Source organism: Pipistrellus kuhlii, unplaced genomic scaffold (assembly GCF_014108245.1).
Source record: "Pipistrellus kuhlii isolate mPipKuh1 unplaced genomic scaffold, mPipKuh1.p scaffold_m20_p_9, whole genome shotgun sequence".
Lineage (NCBI taxonomy): Eukaryota > Metazoa > Chordata > Mammalia > Chiroptera > Vespertilionidae > Pipistrellus > Pipistrellus kuhlii.
In genome coordinates this window covers 19,931,741-19,955,387 of record NW_023425595.1, presented here as the reverse complement: position 1 = coordinate 19,955,387, position 23,647 = coordinate 19,931,741, and the positions used below count along the sequence as shown (strand labels likewise).

The following is a 23,647-nucleotide window of genomic DNA, read 5'->3' as shown; positions in this document are numbered from 1 at the left end:
CGAGCTTTTATAATTCCTGATTAAATAGAGGAATAAAAATAAATGGACAAATCCTGGGTGCTTGCTAAGCGTCAGCCTTTACACATGCTATCTGTCCTTGAACCCTCCAAAAAACTCTTGTAATGGTTTACAAGCAGTGCTTGCTGTTAGTGAACACAGGTTCACTGCCCACAGCACACCGGAGCCAAACTATGGCACAGGCTTTTCTTTGAGAAAAGAAAGGAGCTTTATTTGAAAGTCATTGGCGAGAAGACAGGAGGCAAGGCTCAAATCTGTCTCATCCAGGGCTCTGGGTGGGGTTTTAAGAAATAGTAGTTAAGGCCGAAACTGGTTTGTCTCAGTGGATAGAGCATTGGCCTGCGGACTGAAGGGTCCCAGGTTCAGTTCCGGTCAAGGGCATGTACCTTGGTTGCGGCCACATCCCCAGTAGGGGGTGTGCAAGAGGCAGATAATTGATGATTCTCTCTCATGGATGTTTCTAACTCTCTATCCCTCTCTCTTCCTCTCTATAAAAAAATCAATAAAATATATATTTTTAAAAAGTAGCAGGTAAGGGTTCACAAGTGTTGCTGGTGAATGGTGTTTCCCAAGTATTACTCGTAAGTGGTGTATTCAAGGTCTAAACGTTGGTTCTGGGCCTTGTAAGAAACAGGATAGGACCAGGCTCTGCAGTTACATGGTCATCCTCATATCCTAGATTAGGGGTGTCGAACTCAATCAGAGAAGGGGCCAAAATCTAAAATCCGGCCTAAATCGCGGGCCGAATGGTTTACTGAACAGTCATAAACTGTCATTGTGATGGAAACGCAGCGGAGTGCAGTGATGACAGCGCGGTTCGGGCCACATTGCAAGGCCTGGCGGGACGGATTTGGCCCGCGGGCCTTGTGTTTGACACCTGTGTCCTAGATGGAGGAAACTGAAACTCGCTGCCATTAAGTGCCTTGCCTGAGGGGCCAAAGCTGAAGACCGGAAGCTAGGAAATGGCAGAGCCAGCATTCTAACCCAAGTCAGCCTGATCCCATGACGTGTATTTTTAACCGCTCTGCAAGAGCATCCACTCTTTGTGTAATTCCAGAAAAACGCAGTGAATTTTTGCTGCATCAGTACGTGCTGTGTGTGAATAAAAACATTTGGGTTTCTCCCTGTAACCATTATCCACAAAATGTTCACATAGCAGTGAAAGTACTTCTCATAGTGCTGCAACTTAAAAACGACGGAAAAGGAAGGGAAAAGGCAGAAGGGTCAAAGTGAAGAGGAGCACACAGTGATAATTCCATTATGGATTAAAGGCTGATGGTGAAATGTGGCTTAACATTTGTCCGGGGGGGAAGCAAAATGATTTGAGTGATTCAGTCGATTTTCACAGGGTCTGTCAAGTGCATTTCAAGTTTCTGTGGGCACTGGAATAATCAACCAACGAGTGAATAAATAAGTGGAAAAAGTTGATGTTTCTCCCTCTCAAATCAATAAAAACTTTTTAAAAATAAAAATAAGTAAATACATCTGACACTATTACTCCCTTGCTTAACCAAACAGGTCAACTGCTTACAGTTACTGAGGATAAAGTTATCATTTATGTCTAAACACCTTACATATATCAACTCATTTTTATCCTTATAATAACCCTGTGGTTAGTGCATTATCTCCATTTTGTAGTTGAGGAAATGGAGGTAAGGAGATGTCAAAAATCATAGAGTCTACAAAAGAAATAGCCAAACCTGTAGAGAATTTTAATAAGTTTATTTGAGCCAAACTGATGACATAATGCTGGGGAACAAGATCTCAAGTGCTCCGGAGAATAAGTCTTGCAGTTTCTCTTATGCATTTAAAATTAAGGAGGGAATGTAAGGAAAATTACATAAAGGTGGGAAAAAACAAAAACAAGGCCAGGATTGGGTTACTGGATATAGTTAACGAGGTTCTGTGCTTTTCTTGAAGGTGGTTATGGTTAATTTCAAAGGTGTATTAACCCAGATACACAGAAACAATGGACAGGGCTTGCTTAAGGTCAAGATGAACCTTTTACTAAAAGTTATATGCCTAGAGTTGATTACCCAACCTGACCTGCCCAGTTAGGGATTTATGGTCAGACCACTCTGTGAAGTTACTTTCCCTGGAAAAGGGCTAGAAGGAATCAAACCAAGTACTAATAGGTTAGTTATGGAGTCCATGTTCTCCCTTCACCACTGGACATTAAAGACGGAAATCCTTAAAGCAGCCTGCAAGGCTTTGGTCGGTAATACACCCACGCTGGCTCCCGCCCTTCTCTCTCCCCCAACTTTACCGCAGGGGATGAGGGGGGAGGGAAGCCCAGGAACCGGAGGAGTCCGGTTGCTGCCTACGTTCTGCCTCCTCCGCCACCAGAGGGCGCTGCGAGCCGCTCTCCCCTCCATGAACCCAGAATGGGGGAAGCTCAGAGGACCGGGTGCCGACTACAAAACCACTGCGGTGTCTCCCCACCTCTGGGCACAGGGCTGCGGGCGGGCACCTTCCGCTAAACTTGCGGCAGCGGGAGGAAGACACTAGAGTCGTATCCGAGGCTGAGCCGCTCAGACCTCTTTTCAAAGCGCCGACTCCGGGCGCACTGCGTCTACACTGCGGCGGAAAGAGGCGGACCTCGGGCCTCCGCCCCGCCCACCCCGGGCTTTCGGCACGCCCCCTTCCCACGTGACCAGCGCCGCCATCTCGGGGCCGGAAGCGCTCCCGAGCCCACGTGCGCGCGCTCTCGCGTGTCCAGACGGCCCCGTGAGAAGTGTCCCCAACTCCTGCCCCGCTGCGCGCGAACGCGCGCGCTCGTCCCCGGGCCCCGGTCCGAGAGTTCCGCGCCGGCCGCGCGCGCCGCCCCACCAGGTCCCCGCCCCCCACACGCCGGGCCCCGCGGGCGCCTCCGCCATGTGCTCCTTAGCGTCCGGCGCTACTGGTGGGTACTCCCGGCCCCTCAGCACCCGCGCCGCCGCCGAGGGGCTGTGGAAAGACCCTCTCCTCCCTTTGCAGCCTCCGGGGCGCGGAGCCCGGGCGGCGGGGCCTCGCTGGGGGGATGAGGGGGGTGGGGGAGGTGCCGGGGAGCGGGACGCGGGCGGTGCTCCCTCTCCCCACCCTCCTCCTCCTCCCCGTGCGCCCGAAGCGGACTGACTTTTGCGTGTGCTAGGAGGCCGGGGCGCTGTGGAGGAGGAGGAGGAGGACCTGCCAGACCTGTCCGACAGCGGGGACGAGGCCGCCTGGGAGGACGAGGACGATGCCGAGCTCCCCCACGACAAGCAGCAGACCCCCTGCCTGTTCTGTGACAGGTTCGTCCTCCCTCCCCAGCGCCGGGCTCCTCTGCCCAGGGGTGCCCTGCCCGCGAATGCTCCGGCCAGTGGTGTGGAGTAAGGGCTGGTGGAGAAGGAAGACCCCTCACCCTCCAGGTGGTCATAGAGAGAGGAGCCGAGGACCAGGAAGCCAGGTTGTCTCCTGCGGGCCTCAGTTTCCCCGCGTGTGACATGATAGGGTTTTGAACTGGGTCTGTGGTTCCCAGTTCTGGTTGTGCACCTTTGTCACTGGAAACACTTAGAAAAAACACACAGATGCTGAGCTCTGCGCCACAGCCCCTCTTAAGTCAGGACTGCAATCCAGGAATCTTATCTATTTTTTATAAAAGGCCCCAATCTCAGAGTCACTAGACTAATCTCTCGGGAGGACCCGTCCAACTTTACCATTCTGTAATTCTCAGACAAGCAGAGAGCTTCTCGGGTGCAGTGCTGGATTTGAATCATTTAAAGACCATTTGAACCCTTCTTAGGTAGGGGTCCTCCCCTATTGAAGGGGAAGGAATTGATGCCTTTTCACTTAGGTTAAAAAAAATAAAAAAGACTCCGATATCAGTAACTTGCTCAAGGTCACCCATGCTCTTTCCACGTACAGTTTAAAAAAAATATATTTTATTGATTTTTTACAGATGGGAAGAGAGAGGGATAGAAAGCTAGAAACATCAATGAGAGAGAGTCATCTATCAGCTGCCTCTTGCATGCCCCCTACTGGGGATGTGCCGGCAACCAAGGTACATGCCCTTGATGGGAATGTTGGAACCCGGGACCTTTCAGTCCGCAGGCCGATGCTCTATCCACTGAGCCAAACTGGTTTTGGCTCCACGTACAGTTTTGCCTCTTCATCTCCACAAGCATTGACTTGGGCTGCTGTCCTGGCACGTGGGCATGAAAGAGGCCTGGGTGGATCGGCCAGGGTCACTTGAGTAAACATTTTCTAATTTTCCTTAACTCTGGGGATGGTGCTGTTGGTGATTTTGTTAGCGCCTATGGATTCATCATTGTTCGCACCTGTAGCCTCGTTTGGGTACCTATTAGATGAGTGAAATTTGTGGAGCATCAGGATGGACTTCTTTGTGACAGGCTGCAAAAATGCTGCAAAAATGGCCAGTCTTGGAAAACATTGGTTGAAAGCTAACTGCTGCATGGCATTCACTGTGGGAGGCATAGAAAAGAGATAATGCAGCTTCTTTGCTGCGAATGCCTACTTTGCGTCCTTCAGTTTTGCAGGTCACATAGTCGAGACTTGGTCCTCACAAGTCTTTTAATGCAAGTACTCTGGGAACACTACAAGATCACCTTTGAAGTACAGCACTTAGGGAATATGCCAGCTGTAAAATTACATTTTGTGCTTTATTTCTGAAAGTACTTTGAGCTTTGCCAGTTCAAAGCCTCTAAAAACAGAATTGATGCTTCAGAGGAGAAAAGAGTCTTACGCAGGGAATTTTCATATCTTGAGAGAAACAGAATCTATCAAAAGGAGTTCTCTTTCTTAAAAGACTTTTGGTAAATTCAGTGCTTTTAATTGGCAAATAAACTACCTTTGACATTTAATGGGTAGTTGGTTGGTTTTAGGTGTGAAATGGAATGAGAAGTACTGATTCCCTCTGCTTTCTGACTCTACAGAAAATGTTTTCTCTTAATTGGGAATAAAACTAGAAACCAGCAGGTTATGGGGAGGGGGTGTAAAGGCAGTGTATGTTTAACATAAAATCTATATTTAGACTTCCGGGGACTTTTTCATGAAGCTATTTATTGCTTGATTTTTCAGGTTATTTACATCTCCTGAAGAAACATTTTCGCACTGTAAGTCTGAGCATCAATTTAATATTGATACCATGGTCCATAAACATGGTGAGTATTTTTTAGAATAAGGAACATTTTAGTTGTGAAATTTAAGTTCAAACTATATTTTTCCAGACCTTTCCTTTTCTAAACAATAGTGAAATACACAGCAACAGCCTATCTTTTTGTGACAGTAGCCTTTGAGGAAAGATTAAATATAAGTCATTCTTCTAGATAGGATTTCACTGTAAGCTTATATTGACTTCACAACTCAAAAGGAAGTCAATATAATGATTGCATTTTTATCATATAAATGTTAGAATTAAGGAGAGTAGGAGGATATATTAGAATTAGTGAGAGCAAGCATAAAGGTGGACTTGGGAAAGGAAGTGGAACATTATGAAAAAAGACAACTTACCAAGTCAAAGCATAACGTGAAATTCAAAGCTTACAAGGTCGAGTTTCATAAGGAGTTTGGTGAAAGATTATAGAAAAAGGATTGATGAAATTAAGGTGGTAAGTAAAATATTTAGATGATGATCCTTTTGAGACTTGCATTTAACCATACCTATTTTACTAATAAAGTTTTCCACTTCTTTAAACGGGTGTAAAAGACCTGCACTTCTCCAGTAAAATTACGTATAGGATTGTTTTTTTTGGCCCCTGTATTTACTAACAACTGCAAAGGACATTAGATAAACGTGATATAACATGTTTATAAATTATAAATTTAAGTGCAGCTACTTTTGAAAGACATGAATAACTTAGTCTCTTGGATTTTTTTTCCCCATGTTTTTAACAAGCATTTTTAAAGTGTGACTTGGAATCATACTGTAAATATAACTTTGTACTAGAGGCCCAGTGCTCAAATTCATGCACCGGTGGGTTCCCTTGGAGGCCTGCAGGAATAGGGCCCCAGCTCACGCCCCCAAGCTCACAACCTCAGCATGTGCCCCCAGCCTCACAGCCCTGCCTGGCACCTTGCCTTAGCCTGGCACTACCCCCTCACCTGCTCTACCATCCCTCCTGTGGGGCCATCGATTGGGGCCAGGCCCCCCACCTGGCTCCCTTAGTGCCTGGGAGCCAGGTGGCACCCCATTTCCCACCACTGCTGCTGGTCGCAATCTGTGAGGTTATCGGTGGGGCAATTGGGCCCTTGCTCACACCCGCCTTGGCCTGGCACCGCCCACGCACCTGCTCCACCATCCCACCGTGGTCCTGCTCTCATTGGGACCCATCAGGGCCAGCAGCACCTCCATTGCTGCCCACTGCCATCGCTGCGTGGCTGATGCCTGCCATGTTCTGTGACACCCCCTGGTGGTCAGCGCATGTCATAGCGAGCGGTCGAACTGGTTGGACAATTTGCATGTTAGGGTTTTATTACAAAGTATTTTTTTCTCACCACATAGGGATTTCTGTATGCTGTTCTGCACACACAAAAAAATTTTGTTTGCTATTATGTTCCTCATACAACATTTCTCTGGAGAGATATTTGGAAATGCTAGTGAATTGAACTCAAACCTGAGACCCTTCAGTGCTCAGGTCGACGCTCTAATCAATTAACCACTGGCCAAGGCTGTTTTCCCGTTTTAAATGCTGTTTCATTTCTGGAAAGATATGGGAACCAGATAACAAGCCTCATTGTTTTCCAACATGCATCATTTAACTTAACGTTAAAGTTAATACACTTTGTATACTCCATATTCTGGCTAAATTATAATTTGGTAGGCACTGTAAAAACTGGGAATGTAGAAACTAAGTTCTAATATCAACTGCCCTATACTTGGAAAAGTCTGTGACCTAAGTTTCTTGATTTCTTATGCTCTTAGAAATGAGAAGAATTCTAAAAATTAATTTTTCATATTTTAGAAATGCAAGAAAAACTGTAAAAACTTGTCGTTTATGCTAGCTGAATAATTACAATATTGAGAAGTATCAAAATTACTATTTCTAGTTCTTAACAAGAAATTTAAAATATTATAAGTTGTAGTTTAGAGGACAGAAATATTTTATTGTCTAACCAGAGAAGCCACTATAGAACAGGTCATTTAAACAAAACTCAACTTAAAATAGGTAAATTATCTTTTTTTCCCCCTTTAGGACTTGAATTCTATGGATACATTAAACTAATAAATTTTATTAGGCTTAAGGTAAGTTGGTTACGTAATTTACAATGTTGTTTTGAAACTAAAGAATTACCACTACCAGTGGTGACTAAAAGAATATGAAGAACTGCTTTACAAGAAACTGTTTTAAATTGTCAGACGTCAGATTGGAATCATGGACATTAGGAAATGCCACAATAAACAGGACCGAGTAAATCGGGTTGGGGAGTCTTTTTTCTCCCAGGGGCCATTTGGGTATTTATAACATCATTTGTGGGCCAAATTGTCAACTTAAAAATTAGCCTGGTATATTTGATCAAACATTTAATTAACTCACCCCTAATACCTTGGCAGGTCCAGACCAAATGATTTCACGGACCTTATAGGCCCGAGGGTGACATGTTCCCCACCCCTGAAGTAAATGTACGCACACTATGCTTAATAAGTGTCATTTTTAACTGCATTTAAGATGAATCAATGTTATTTATAGAAAAGTAATTCAGCGTCAGATAAAGGGGAAATACTAAAAGTGTTCCTGTAAAATCCAAAATAATTTCTACTGTGATTTCAATTACTACTCTCTTTGTTCTATTTTTCAAATACTTTGTTCTTTTTTCTGTTCTATTCAAATGAGTATTTATATTGTCACTTCCTCCAGATCCAAACAATATAAAATTGTGCAGTGATACCATTGATTAAGCAGTCATCCAATCAAGTTAAGGAAATGAAAATTGAACATAGACTCCTTAAATAGAGATTTTGTGTAATGTCAACATGATTTCCTTTTTTGTTAAATTTTCCTAGTTTTTGCTAAGGGAATTTTATGACGATACTAGGGGCCCAGTGCACGAGTTCATGCACCTTGAAAGGAATTGTGGGCAGCGAGGCTACAATTTGGCACAGGGGCGGGTCTCGGCCCATCCTCTGTGCCCCTGCTAGGAGCCCCACTCCTGCCGCTGCTTCCACATGCTGAGGGCGCTGGCCCTGCTTGCACCTGCTGACAGTGCCAAGTGATCAGGACTGACACCAGGTGCCAGCAGTGGGTGCAAATGGTTTGTCGTCAGCAGCAGGTGTGAGAGGCAGCTGCTGACCCTGATCGTCCCTCAGGAGCAGGGGAGATGGAGAAGCCCTGAGGGGCGATCAGGGCTGGCAACCGCTTTTTTTCACCAGCTGATGGTGCTGAGCAATTGGGACCGGCACCGGGCGCTGGCAGTGGGTGCGAGCACCTGGCAGGACCGTGGCACAAGGGAGCAAAGAATTTTCAACAACCACCAGAGGCTTGCCCCATGACAGTGACCAGCGCCCCGCTATGTCCTGGCGCCCCTGCTCACCTGCTTCACCATCCTGCCATGGCCAACTCCTACAATGTCCTGCCTGCTGCCAATGCCCGCCAAGTTCCGCATGTGGCTTCTGGTGCTCAATGCATGTCATAGCGATTGGTTGGTTGGTTGTTCTGCCATTCAGTCTATTTGCATATTACGGTTTTATATGTATATATATATAGATGCATTGAAAAAACATGCAATTAATTTTACATCCAGAATCCTACAGTTGAGTATATGAATTCCATATGTAATCCAGTGCCTTGGGAAAAAGAAGAGTATTTGAAGCCAGTATTAGAAGATGACCTTTTACTTCAGTTTGGTAAGATGAATATATCCTTTCTGGAATATATTTCAAATATTATACTTAAAGAAAAAGTAAACTCCATTTTTTCCATTCAGATTTCATTAGTTTTTCCTTACTCTCCCCTTTCTGTTCCAAGATCCTATGTAGGATAAACAGTATATTTAGTTGCCATGTCTCCTTAAGCCCATCTTGGCTATGACACTTCTCAGGCTTTCCTTGTTTTTGATGACCTTGACAGTTTTGAGGGTTACTAGTGTACAAAGATTTAGAGTGGAACATGATTTGCATAGTTCAAAGTATTGTCCCAAGAAATTTATTTTGTTTTTGTTAATCCTTATCTGAGGATATTTTTTTTCATGGATTTTTTTTTTCCTGTTTTTTAGAGAGGATAGAAGGGAGGGAATGGAGTTTGGAGGGATGGGGTGGGGAGAGAAACATTGATGTGATAGAGACATAGCATTAGGTTGCCTCCCACATGCCTGAGATTGAACTTGCAACCCAGGTACATGCCTATGATCAAGAATCAACCCAAAACCGTTTGGCACTGTCAGGTGGTGCCATCTGAGTTTGTGGGTTTGTTTCTGCAGACACTGTACAGTCATGGTCAACTTTGCCACTTGCACTGGGTTTTGGGTCAAACCTATTTTCTTAAATGAAGTTGCAACTTCTGTATAACTTGAGTATACTGTATATTCTTTGCTTTTAGTTTAAAAGTAAAACATTTTAGCTCATTAAAAAAAAAAAAAAAAAGAATCAAACCCCAAACCTTTTAGTGAACTGGCCGATGTTCTAACCACTGAACATACCAGCCAGGGCCCAAGACTTATTAATTACAAAGGAGACGTTAACTTTTCAGTGGAGGAATCCAGCAGGCCACAACCAAGTGTATTGAGGCAGGCATGAGTTTGAATCTTATTTCCTTCATTAGACAGCTGTATAACTTTGGGCTAGTCACTTAATTTTTCTAAAATTTATTTTCCCCACGCATTAATCCAGGGATAATTATTTACAGTTTAGCTTCCTTTTGAAGATTAACTGAGATGTAATGATGTAAGATAGCTGGTAATCAGTAAATATTAGGGTTTTTTTCTTCCATTTTATTGTTTCAGTATTTGGTTCCTTATAATTAATGCTTATTTATGTGTTCAGTTTAGCCAACTAATGAAAAACAGACTAACAGCATGCCCTTTAAATTCAAATTGAAGCAGTTTGGATTTATACATTGACTTAAAGTACTTTTACTATTTTTTTTTTCAATTGGTTGCATAGTAGGCATTTAGTATATATGTATTTATTCCTAACATAATTATATATTTACTAATGGCCCAGTGCATGAAATTTGTGCACAGAGGGGGATTCCCTCAGCCCAGCCTGCACCCTCTCTAATCGGGCACCCCTTTTGGGGGGTGTCCGACTGCCGGTATAGGCCCACAGGGATTGGGCCTAAACCGGCAGTTGGACATCCTTCTCGCAATCTGGGACTGCTGGCTCCCAACTGCTCGCCTGCCTGCCTGGTCACTCCTAACTGTCTCTGCCTGCCTGTCTGATTGCCCCTAACTGCCCTCCCCTGCCAGCCTGATCTCACCTCCAACTACTTACCCCTGCTGGCCTGATCTTGCCCCCAACTGCCCACACTGCCAGCCTGATTGCCCCTAACTGCCTCTGCCTGCCTGATCACCCCTAACTGCCCTCCCCTGCCGGCCAATTTGGTTCTGATTGGTCAGTTTCTATGCCAGTCAGCGTCAAAAGCTCCGCCTCTTAGGCAGCCATTGGCTCCTCACAGTTCACCCAGATTTGGTTCTGATTGGTTGGTTTCTATGCCAGTCAGCATCTCCGGGCCTATCTCTGGGCCTGATCCGAGAGGCAGGGCTGATCAGCAGCCCCTGCAGAGGCCTGGAGAGAAAAAGAGAGGCAATGGCTGATCAACAGCTGCCACAGAGGCTGCAGATCATACCCTTCCTCTCTCTTCAGGCCTCTCTCCGGGCCTGATCTGCAGCCTCCGTGGCAGTCAGTGCTGGGTCACCATGCCCACACCATTGACTGCAGGACTAACTTCTGGCGCTCAGTTATGCCTTCAGTCATTTTAGACGTGATGGACCCTGGCTCTTTATATATATAGATTATAAGATGGCCTGATAATGTCCATTTATTTTTTTTAGACGTAGAAGACCTTTATGAACCAGTGTCAGTCCCATTCTCATTCCCCAATGGACTCAGTGAAAATACCTCTGTTGTTGAAAAATTGAAACATATGGAAGCCAGGGCACTGTCTGCTGAAGCTGCATTAGCTAAAGCGCGTGAGGATCTTCAAAGAATGAGGTAATTTGTCAGTCTATAAAAAATTAATTGCTTAGACCCACCCAAAATAATATAACTAATAATAATATATACTGGAAAATACAACGTAGATATTTAATTTTAATATATTAAAACGATACATTATATTAAATATATTAACATTTTTTAATATATTGTGACATTGTTGATTAATATAAAGTTCTCATATATTTTATCATTTTATACTACTGATAATTATCTGAAGTGTTTTTGTTTTTTGATGCTGCCTTCCTTTGAATTACCCTGTTTCTAATAGATTTCTCTATTTTACTTTCCTCTCCCATGCTTTTTTGTTGTTAATCCTCACCCAATTATATTTTTTTCCATTGATTTTTAGAGTGAGTGAAAGGGAAGGAGGGAGGGGGAGAGAGAAAGTGGGAGAAACATCGATGTGAGGGAGACATATCGATTGGTTGTCTTCCGCTCATGTCCCAACCTGGGGGCTGGGGGTTGAACCTGCAACCCTTTGGTGTGAGGGCCAGTGCTCTGGCAACACTGGCCTGTGCTGCTCTCCCAGGCTTTTAAAGTGGCAGGATTAATATTTTTATATTTGGGAGGAATATGGGGTTAAAAATTTTTTTTAATTTTTTTATTTCTTTATTGATTAAGGTATTATAATACATATGTGTTCTTATTCCCCCATTACCCCCAAAAAATGTTTGTTTTTAAAGAATCAAAATATAATTAAATTATGGTATAGTATTTAATCAGAAAAACCAGACACATAATGGTTTTCTCCAGTGAGTAAATTAGTATTTTACTGGCTTAGTTCTTCTCAGAATTTAATGTGCATGTAAATCATCTGGGAATCTTGTTAAACTGTAGATTCTGATTCAGGAGGTCTCTGGTAGGGCCTGAGATTCTGCCTTGTTATCAAGTATACATCTAGCTTTACCTCCTGGATTTGTAGTTTGGTTGTTACGCGAGTACCCACTTTATGATTTGCCAGAATGTTGAGTAGGAAGGATAGTATAGCTGATTGCAGTTTCCCTTGCCTGTTTCTGAGATTTTATGCTGGGTAACCTAGTAACCACCAATAAGTCTATCTGCATTTTTGCACTTCTTCCACATGCTTACCTTACAGATTCTAATATATGATCAGAGAGGGGAACTAAGTTTTAGAGCTGCAGTGGATGTTGTTGGTGTATATAAATTCCAAATTGGGTCCACTTTCTGTCCATATAACCCTTTGATGAGATAAAAGGTTTTAAAGAATATTAATAGTGCTGAAATATAGTATTACATTGATTCAGCTACTAAAATAAGCTTTTGGAATATTAAGAATAATAAGGTTGAATAAAGGTAATGCGCTTATTTTATTCAGTTGAAAGATATAAACAGCTAATAATCTGCAGTTGGCAGTGATTTGTGGTTTGCAGAAAGAATGCTTACAACTGGGTTTGAATATGGCATTGCTTGAGATCCAGCAGGGGGAGCTATCAGTTGCTTATGATAGAATTATTTAGAAGGCTCATCACATTCTACTCACCCCTCCCCCCCTTCCTCTTCCTCAACCTCTAGCCTTCCCTTTTTCATGGTCCAATAAACCTGTCTCAAGGGTGTATTTCAAATTGATTACAGACAATTTGCTCAGGATTTTGTGATGAACGCAGATGTCAGAACCTGGTCGGCATCTACTTCTGCCATTGCAGACCTTCAGGAGGATGAGGATGGTGTTTATTTCAGCTCATACGGGCATTATGGGATACATGAAGAAATGCTAAAGGTTAGAAAAGAGCACAAATGCACGGAATCTATAATTAAGAAAAACTTTAATAAGACAATCCTTAATACATATGCTATAGAAAACTGGTTTCTGTTTTTGTTTGTTTATTTTATAGCTGCTTTTTAAGTCTCTTTGGTGCTTGATTGGGTTGAAAAGATTGCAGAAGCATCCAAGTCACTTAACTTTTGTTTAAGATCATTATTAGCCTTTGTTATGGAATTACTTTTGCTTTAAATAGAACATTGGTAAAAACACAACTGTTCTAGTCTTCTTGAGAACAACTATTAAATATGAATAAGTAAATTATACTTTTGCCTTTAAATGTACAAAGGAAATTATTAATTTTAGTGTTTTAAATAGCTATACTGATTTCAGTTTGGACAAACAATTCCTTGGTACAAAGTTTAATTATAAGTCATTTTCAATTGTTATGGCATTACTCTTTTACATTTGAAATCATTGATATATAGAGAAATTTTCTAAATTGTGTAAATCAGGTATTTAAGTTTGACTGGTTTTAATTTTTATAATAGTAATGTCCACACAAAATACAAGTAGATTTCTAGTTATACCTGATAGTTATAGATTTCTAGTTATATATTTAATCATGTATTATATTATATACTAGAGGCCCGGTGCATGAAATTCATGCATGGGGCGGTGGTGTCCCTCAGCCCAGCCTGTACCTTCTCCAATCTGGGATCCCTCTCACAATCCAGGACTGCTAGTTCTTAATTGCTCGCCTGCCTGCCTTCCTGCTTGCCCCTAACTGCTTCTGCCTGCCAGCCTGATCACCCCCTAACAACTCCCCTGCCAACCTGATTGATGCCTAACTGCTCCGTTGCCAGCCTGTTTGCCCCAACTGTCCTCCCCTGCAGGCCTGGTCCCCCCCAATTGCTTTCCCCTGCAGGCCTAGGTCCCCCCCCAACTGCCCTCCCTTATAGGCTTGATCACCCCCAATTGCCCTCCCTTGCAGGCCTGGTCCCTTCCAACTGCCTCCCCTGCTGGCCATCTTGTGGTGGCCATCTTGTTTGTTGAAGTGGTGGTCAATTTGCATATTACTCTTTTATTAGATAGGCTTGTAAACTAGTAAGATAATTTTTCAATTTAGTAAAATTGAAAATATCTAGAGTAAAACAGATATTGAAATATAAAACTTAATGAAAATTTTAGATGTTTATCTCTCTGAATTTTAGAATCCACAACCTGTTCTTGAAACGAACAAACAATTCCTTTCTAAATGATTCTCCAAAAGATTTTTTTTTTATGGAAGCCTCAAGACTATGTTCCCCTAAAACATATATGTTTGAAATAACCAGGGGATTTAATAATGTATATATTTTGTTTCTTCAGTTTTGTAGATTCAAAGAATGAAGGCTTGCTGATTAATAGTAATTATTATTACTTAAGGTTTTTTTTTAAAAACAGTACCGTGTCATTTTTTATTTTTATTTTTTTTAGTAATGACATGTCATGTCATGGTTATGCTTCTTGTCAGTTGGGTAATGGCATAGTATTACACATAGTGATATTAGAACTACTATATTACTTTTAAGTCCAGAATGAAATTGTATAAAAGAAATTCACTTCATTTTTTTTGTGATGGTTGTGAAAATTAATTTTATTGTGTCTAGAATATTTTCTTTGAAGTAGTTAATCTAAGCCCATGTTTGTCCTTTTACATCACCCCATCAATTTGAATGCCATAAACCTTTACTGCCTTTGACATAAAAATTGTGTTGCATTTTTTAGATAGATAAGGTGAGACTCCCAGTAGATAGTACATGTAAGTGTCTTTAGCACAGCATTCAGGAAATTCCAATTTGAGCACTTATTTCTAATACTCTGTCTGGGGTACTTGTAGCTATATATCAATAACTAAAAGATCTTTTTCTTTTTAAAATTTTTGTTGACTTTTAGAGAGAGAGGAAAGAAGAGAGAAACAGAAACTTTGATTAATTGGCACACATTATGCCTTCATTGGTTGATTCCTTTTTTTAAATTTAAATTCTTTATTGTTTAAAGTATTACATATGTCTCCTTTTTTCCCCATTGACCTCTCTCCCTGGCCGCTCCCACCCCCCAGCACATGCCCTCACCTCATACTGTCTGTGTCCTTTGGTTATACTATTATGCATGCATAAAAGTCCTTTGGTTGGTCTCTTACCCCCACCTCCTTCAATCCCCGTCTTCCCTATAAGGGCTAGTCTTATATGCTTGCATTTCGTATTCAGTGGATTTTTATTTAAAACTTCAGTTACTAAATTCAGACTGCTCTGTCTGAAGCACTATGTTATTATAGGTATACTTTGGATTTCATGGCACCAGGATGAGCATATGAACAGTAACAGATGGATATGTAGAAAGAGCCTGGATGAAGGATTATAGTTGAGCAGAGCAGCAGTGCATGAACTTAGGACAGGAGTTGGGATGCTAATGATTAAGTTGGAGCAGTAGTGAAGCAATGTGATTGGTGAGGGTTTTCCAAGTGACTGGGTCGTTGACTGATGTTCCCCATTTATAGGTTTTATTGTGTCAGCAAAAATTACTGCTTATGGTATAATAATAGTATAAAAATGGCACAAATGTATGAAATGCTATGTTTTTTTAAGTTTTAAAATTAGTTAATATGTCTAACAGTATTTAAACATTAGATTTCTTTTTAATAATTCTTAAAATCTTTCAGGGAAAGATTTAATATCTTTCAAATTAAAATGTTTATAAAGCAATTAGTAATAACTATCAAAAAGTGTGTAATTAACCCTTTGCACTCCGCTTTCCCCTCTCAGGGGACATCGGAATTCTAGCATATCACTCGGATGTCCCCTCTCAGGGGGGACATTGCAATTTATTAGTGATTACGGGGAATTGAGTTAATTCAACGCACGTGTCCGCCGCAAAGTAGCGTCAAGTAGCTGGTAGCCAATGTCCAGAATGGTTCGGAGTGCAAAGGGTTAATTATGGAACTCTCCCTTTTTAGATCCAGTATTTAAGTAAGACAATTTTTCTTTTAATTTAAGGCTTCTTTTAAATGTTTTTTGTGTTGTTTTTAAATCACAATATTGGCATAAAATTTTTTTTTGGGGGGGGGTGGATGCCTTTTTATTTACAATATAAATTTTATATTGTAGTATTTTGTGTAATTGTTTTTTGTTTTAATGTACCTAGTATGAGACCCAAAACTAGAATTTCTAGTTTGAGATACTTTTTTCCGTTCTCATTTTACTCACTTGGCAACAGAACCCTTTGCTGCTTAATTTGCTGTTTGTATGTATCTCAAGTGAGGTAATTTAACAGGAAATCAGCTCTGTTCATGAACCAACGTAAATGTCAGCATTCAGTGCCTGCCTTGTCACAGGTCACGTGAGATTCCAGAGTGCGGAAGTCTCAGAATGTGAGCGGTAGGGCTCAAATGATTTACTTTTAAGCATCATTTCCTACCACAGACATTTGTAGAAACAAGACAGGATTATAAATCAGATAGGTGCTGACAAATGACTTTCTTAGAAAAACCATACTCAGTTTAAGCTTCATTTTTCATATATAACTTTAAAGTTACCTATTTTGTGTGTTTTTCCCCCCTCCAATATTTTAACATAACTCATAATACAGGGAGCCAGGTTCTAGATTCCAAACCTATTTAAAGGAGCAAAATATCATGTTTATCTTCTGTTAGCTTTAACTGTCAGTTGAAGTGTTATGATAATGCATGTCAAGGTGAAAATGTATACATTTTTAAGAATTTAGATTTTATTTGACTCAATGATATTCTTAAACTTTTGTGTATGTCTTGTTGCTATTTCTGTTCTTATTAATTTCTTTTAGGAAAATAAAATTAATCTTGGTTTTCCAGGCAGAAGGTAGCTATGGAAACTTAACAATGTGTAATAAAATACCAAATAACTTTCTAAAAATGTTTTTATTTGTTTAGGCTATTCTATAAACACAAGTTTTTCTTTTTCCACCATAGGACAAAATACGAACAGAAAGTTACCGAGATTTTATATACCAAAATCCACATATCTTTAAAGACAAAGTGAGTATCATAGGTTACAAAATTGTACATTTCATGCAGATCTTGGCAAGTAGAAATCCTCTCGAGTTATTGTGATAGCCATTGATTTAGTGTACTCTGGCTTTATTTCATGGAAGACTTTTATGATGTTGCTCTGTGGTTCAGAATACTGATAACAGAAATGCTGATTGGTACTGTTTATCATTCAGTATATTCTTTTCTTTAACTGAAATCATTAATTACAGTGACATAGCTTAGTTAAACTTTGGTTATCCAGATAATATTGCTTAAGTTTTTTTTTTTTTTTACTGTGCTTCTTGTGAATTTCAAATATCTGATAAATCCCATACCAAAGCCCACTTTGCATTAATATTCCAGTTTGTCATTTAGTTAAAAATTAATAATTTTAAGAAGTTACTGGCATGTAGGGATAAATGATGTAAGGGAGAGTTTATATTATGTGCTTTCTTTTAAGACCTCATTTATTTGCCCCTTTATGAGACACTAAATTTTTCAATTAATCTTTATACTGCCTCAGGTTATTTCAAAGATGATCTTTCACACTGTGTGTGTATATATTTGAAATTTGTATGATTTGTTTTTCCTTGTGAATTAAAATAACTATTTTTATTGATTTCATAGAGAAAGAGAGAGGGAGAGATAGAAACATCAGTGATTAGAGAATCATTTGATCATTGATCGGCTGCCTCCCGCATGCCCCTTATTGGGGATTGAGCCTGCATCCCGGGCATGTGTCCTGACCAGGAATCAAACTGTGACCTCCTGGTTCATAGGTTGATGCTTAACCACTGAGCCATGTCCACTGTGGAAGATAGAATTTTTAAATAGTTTTTCTATTTACATGCAAGTGCTGGAAAATTTTTATTTAATATATGTATCTAAAAAAAACCCCAACACTTCAGCCCAGCCATTGTGGCTCAGTGGTTGAGTGTTGATCTATGAATGCTTGAATTCTCAGTCAGGGCATATGCCTGGGTTGGATGACAGCTTCATCTCATTGATGTTTCTCTCTATTTCTCTCCCTTCCTCTCTGAAATTAATTAAAAAAAAATTTTTTTAAAGATAGAATTAAAAAAACACTTTGTTTTTAGTAAAGCAGTTACTGGTATGTTACCATTAGAAATTTTGCTTTATGTTTATAATGAGATTATGCTCAGATTTTAATTTTATTTTTTTTCTAAATATCTGAACATAGAAATTAAGGATGTACTGGTCTTGGAATCCCTAGTCTTGCCTGGCTTCTCAGGAACTAGCTATTGAATAATTTCAAAGAAGTGGTGAATGTTTTTGAGTTTCATCTATAAAATGATTTTTAAAGCCCTTTGGGTTCTAAAATTGTATTATTTTTGTTATAATAAAAGCACCATCATTTTCTTTCTTTGACTTATCTTTTCTTAATACTTTTTGCTATGTATATATAACATAAGAACTTAAGTGAAGGTAAGTTAGGATCATAAGATTAATCATTGAAAAATTACACAACTATGAGTATTTCTATTATATGGAGCACATCTTATTGGTTCATAGACCTTATACACAGTCACTTTCCGCTTCTTGTTTTTCATTTGTGACAGTATTATAGAAATGTTGTATATATTATATATATTTTCAGACAAAATACATGACCGGGGAAAGCATATAATGTTTATTACTATTTTGTCTTCTGTTTGCTGCTCTTACTGAAGATATTAAATCTGCCAGAGTCAGAAAAGAGCTTATTAATAAGTTGGGAGTATATTTTTTTAGTTATTTGCTTAAGACACTTTTATTTAACTTATCGATATGCAATTAGTTTTGCTTGGCATTTATGGTTTCTCAAAAATATACTGTAATGTAAAATATTACATATATAAATTTCTTTTTAAAGCACATTCAAGGGATTTTATGTAATTAAAAATATTAAATCGAGGGCTCATATTTTTCAATGATTTGGCATACTTTTCTATAATACTATGGATGCAGATTTAGAAAATATACTACTATATATTTAAATAGCATTTGATAATTTATAGGTTACTTTCAAACATGTTGCCTCATTGTTTCTATACAATATTCTATTTACCTTAATTTCACACATGAGGAGTCTTGATGCCAATAGGGTAATTGACTTTTCGTAAAATAGGCCATTAAAAATAAACAAACATGAAGACTTTTAGTCCTAGTCTAGTGCCCTTACCCTATGCCACTACACTTTAGTACCATTATGTTGAAATAGAATGAATAATTAGGGTGGCATTCATTAGTTATATTTTAAGTCACACTATGAAATAGGGCTCTCCTAAGTTTTATTACCATTGTTTTTGTTTGCTTTATCTCCATTAGGTAGACAAACTATTTTCACAACACTAGCTTCTAAATCATATTACATAGTGCAAGAAGAGATTTATTTTTCAAAAAGATGTTATACTTAAAAATGTGTTCCTTCCTTTTTTCCTTTCCTTCTCTGTCTATCCCTCCCTTCCTGCCACTTTCCCTTCATTCCTTTCTTAATATTGTTTCAATTCACAGCTCCTGTGGAGGCCATATGGTTTCTCAGATTTAATTTAACTTTGGGTGGCATTTAATTGTGTTATCACCCATTTGTAATTAATTTCCATTTGTGGTCCATTGAAGAAATTCACAGTGAGGTGCCTCCTTTATGCTTTTGATTATGATCTACAGTTAAAATTCATTTTTTCCTTTGAAAAAGTGAATTAAGTTCTTTCATGATTTTATGTGTTAGTTTATTCTGTTATCATTTGTACCTCTTTGATTCAGTCAAGTTTTAGTTTATTTTCTCATTTATCTAATTCTCAGCTAGATATAATAAGCTAGAGGCTTGGTGCATGGATTTGTGCACCGGTGGGGTCCCTTGGCCTGGCCTGTGCCCTCTCATAATCTACGACCTCTCGGGGGATGTCATATAGCTGGTTTCAGCCTGATCCTTTCAGGCCCAATTTAGACAGGAGGGAGCCCGATCCTGTGCATTGAGCGCCTGCCCCCTGTGGTCAGTGTGCATCATAGCCATCAGTCATTCGGTTTCTTAGGAGTTTATACTGTATATATTGAGAGATAATTAAGATAAAATTAAAAATATAATTTAAAATACTCTAGGCTTTAGAAACAGATTGACCTATGTTTGAATGCCAGCTTTACAAATTAGCTTGATCCTGGACCTGTTTCTTCCCCTCTCTGATGTTCACTTTTCTTATTTGCAAAATGAGGATTAAATAAATTATATATATGCATGGCCTATCTAATAAAACAATAATATGCAAATTAACATTCACTCTGCTATGCCCATAACCCACGCCCACAAGCCAATCAGGAGTGAATATGCAAATAAATCCAACCATGAGGACTATGGTCACAGAGAGCAAGAGGGAGGCTTGGGTTTCCCCGGCAATTGAGAAAGCCAAGCTTTCTGCCTGCCCTTGCTGGCCTAGACCTCCACTCAAGGATACAAAGTTTCAATGATAGAAGATAAATAAATCCAAACAGAAATGGGGGTGGCCACGGAACTGGAAAGAGCAGGAGGCTAGGGTTTCCCCCAGCAATGGAGGAAGCCAAGCTTTCTGCACACCCTGGCCGGCCCAGGCCTCTGCTTAAGGCTACAAAGTTTCAATTATAGAAGATACATAAATGCCAACAGAAATGGCTGCCGCCACAGAGCAGGCTTGGCTCTGCTCCAGGCTAAAAAGTTTCAATTGTAGAAGATAAATGAACTCCAGATACCAGGGCCTCGCTTGAGTTGCCGGGGGGCATGGCCGGCCTGCAAACCACCATGGGCCCCAAGGGAATGCCCACCCTAATCTGGGACATCCTTCAGGGCAAACCAGCTGGCCCCCATCTATGCACCAGGCCTCTGTCCTATCTAATAAAAGAGTAATATGCAGATTGATTATCTCTCCAACACACAAGATGGCCACCACAAGATGGCCAGCAGGAGAGGGCAGTTGGGAGGGACCAGGCCTGCAAGGGAGGGCAGTTGGGGGCAATCAAGACTGCAGGGGAGAGCAGTTAGGGGTGACCAAGCTGGCAGACGAGGGAAGTCAGGGGCAAACAGGTTGGCAGGGGAGCAGGTAGGCATCAATCAGGCTGGCAGGGGAGTGGTTAGGGGATGATCAGGCTGGCAGGCAGAAGCAGTTAGGGGTAATCAGGAAGTCAGGCAGGCTAACAGTTGGGAGCCAGCCTTCCTGGATTGTGAGAGTGATGTCTGACTGCCTGTTTAGGCCCGATCCCTGTTAGACACCCTCAAGGGAGAGAGTTCAGGCTGGGCTGAGAGGCACCTCCCCTCATGCACGAATTTCATGCACCAGGCCTCTAGTATTATATGTTTGTGTGTGTGAGAGTCTTGCAAAAGAATACAACCTCTAATTGGAGTGTATAATACATATTCTTTTGTACTTAGCTTACATCGCTCAGTTTTTCTTCGAGATAATTCTTTTTTTTTTTTTTTTTTTAATATATTTTATTGATTTTTTTTTTTTTTACAGAGAGGAAGGGAGAGGGATAGAGAGTTAGAAACATCGATGAGAGAGAATCATCGATCAGCTGCCTCCTGCACACCGCCTTCTGGGGATGGTACATGCCCTTGACTGGAACCAAACCTGGGACCTTTCAATCTGCAGGCCGACACTCTATCCACTGAGCCGAACTGGTTTCGGCAGATAATTCTTTTTTTTAAATCCTCACCAGAGAATATGTTTTTATTGTTTTTAGAGAGATAGGAAGGGGAAAAGAGCCTCTTTTATAAGTTTACTAATCCCATTCATAAGGGCTCTGTCCTCATGACCTAAATCACCTCCTAAAGGCCCCAGCTTCTGACACCATCACCTTGGTTGGGGTTTAGGATTTCAATACATAAATTTGGTTTTGGGAGGGATGACATACACAAGCATTCAGACTATAGCAACCATATATCAAATCAGTGGGGGAAACAGACTTTTTAATAACATGTTGGGACAATTGGTTAGCCTTCTGAGCAGAAATAATTTTGGAACCATACCTCAGTGTATACCATGATAAGAAAACAAACTGGCCGAAACCGGTTTGGCTCAGTGGTAGAGCGTCGGTTTGTGGACTGAAAGGTCCGGGTTCGATTCTGGTCAAGGGCATGTACGTTGGTTGTGGGCACATCCCCAGTACGGGGTGTGCAAGAAGGCAGCTGGTCAATGTTTCTCTCTCATTGACGTTTCTAGCTCTCTATCTCTCTCCCTTCCTCTCTGTGAAAAATCAATAAAATATATTTTAAAAAAAAAGAAAACAAACTGTAAATGTAGTAGAAGGAAATGTATAAGAATGAAATAGTAGAGAACATGGGGAAGATCATCCTAATTATGATCAAAATCCAGAAGTCTTAAAAGAGTAGTAATGAGTTTGACTGTTAGTAAAGAATTTCATTATAGCAAAAAATCACTGTAAGCAGAAGAAAAACCAAATATATGCTGAGCAAAAATATTGCAAGTCGTATTATAGAAGTAAAATCTCCTTGATTTACAAAGAACTCTTATTTGATAAGACTTGGTAAGAAATATTTGATTAGAAAATTGATAAGAAAAGGACTAGTAACAATGGAGAAAGGATATAAGTAGATAGTTCACATAATAAAGAACTACAGTTGGCTCTACAATACAGTATATAAAATGATGCTAAACTCCACAATAATGGAAATGCATATTAAAACTGAACTGGCATATTATTATTTTACATTTGCCAAATTGGCAGAATACAAAAGTTTATCTGTTTCATGGGCTAATCTCGCTTATGAGGAAATTGGTACTTAGACATTGCTGGTTGTAGTCTTCATGAGTATAATTGCCCTGGGAGGGGCAATTTGGTTATGGTAAACAGGTTTATAAATGTGCATATACTGTCTGACACATTTTCACAGTGTTTTCACTTCTAAAAATATATCCTATTGATTTACCCGAGTGTGAATGGGATTAGATATAAGGTTACTTATAACATTGTCATAGTAAACTTTCAGAAGGTTGACTGCCCCCTGGTGGTCAGTGCACATCATAACGAGTAGTTGAGCAGCTTAGCATATCATTAGCATATTATGCTTTGATTCATTGAATGGCCAACTGGTCGACTGGACACTTAGCATATTAGGCTTTTATTATATAGTAGGTCCTTGGGTTACGTCAGAGACTCATTTGTATGGCATGATGTAATGCGATTTTTGTTATAAGTCAGAACCCACCTATATAAGCACCTATGTCCCTCACATGGAGCACATACACAGCAGTAATGAAGTGAAACTGTAAAAAAAATTTAAAAGATAACAATTCCTGACCTTTACTTGTGGTAAGTAAATGATAATAAACAGAAAGCATATATATATATATATATATATATATATATATATACACACACACACACACACACACACACACACACATCGAAATGACGGAACTTTTTTTTTTTTTTTTTTTTAAATAAATAAATGGGAGATGGCAATGTAACCACGAAATGACATACTTTGAGTCCGACATAACCCAAGGACTACCTGTATAGGATTTATGTGACTTTTTAACTCTGTTGAGTCAGGCTATCATGCTTAAGTTAATTTCTGCCATTCAAACTTGAGATAGTTTATTTCTGTTAAAATTTAGAATTACTAAACCCAAATTAGTGCATGCATATAATAAGGAAATTAAAAGCAAGATACTTTTCTATTAAGAAGTCTGTGGAAGTTGCTTATTTTATATAAAACATCTCTTAAATTTACATTGTTGTGTCC

At 40.0% G+C, this 23,647-nt stretch overlaps 1 protein-coding gene across 5 annotated transcripts in view; it reads left to right on the top strand.

Annotated features, from left to right (window-relative positions):
• Nucleotides 1–2,686: 2,686 nt before the first annotated feature.
• PRMT3 (protein arginine methyltransferase 3) overlaps nucleotides 2,687–23,647 on the top strand; it is an 81,294-nt gene continuing 60,333 nt past the window's right edge. The window contains exons 1-8 of one of the 5 annotated variants that reach the window (XR_004986111.2): nucleotides 2,687–2,920; nucleotides 3,149–3,287; nucleotides 5,074–5,156; nucleotides 7,188–7,237; nucleotides 8,734–8,836; nucleotides 10,981–11,140; nucleotides 12,740–12,884; nucleotides 16,855–16,920. Coding sequence is in view for 4 of the 5 variants with exons in the window: in XM_036426697.2 (XP_036282590.1) it covers nucleotides 2,893–2,920; nucleotides 3,149–3,287; nucleotides 5,074–5,156; nucleotides 7,188–7,237; nucleotides 8,734–8,836; nucleotides 10,981–11,140; nucleotides 12,740–12,884; nucleotides 16,855–16,920 (774 nt within the window). In the remaining variant the exon portion in view is untranslated. The remainder of the gene's footprint in view (nucleotides 2,921–3,148; nucleotides 3,288–5,073; nucleotides 5,157–7,187; nucleotides 7,238–8,733; nucleotides 8,837–10,980; nucleotides 11,141–12,739; nucleotides 12,885–16,854; nucleotides 16,921–23,647) is intronic. The other 4 variants (XM_045577416.1, XM_036426697.2, XM_045577418.1 and 1 more) reach the window with 4 other exon arrangements.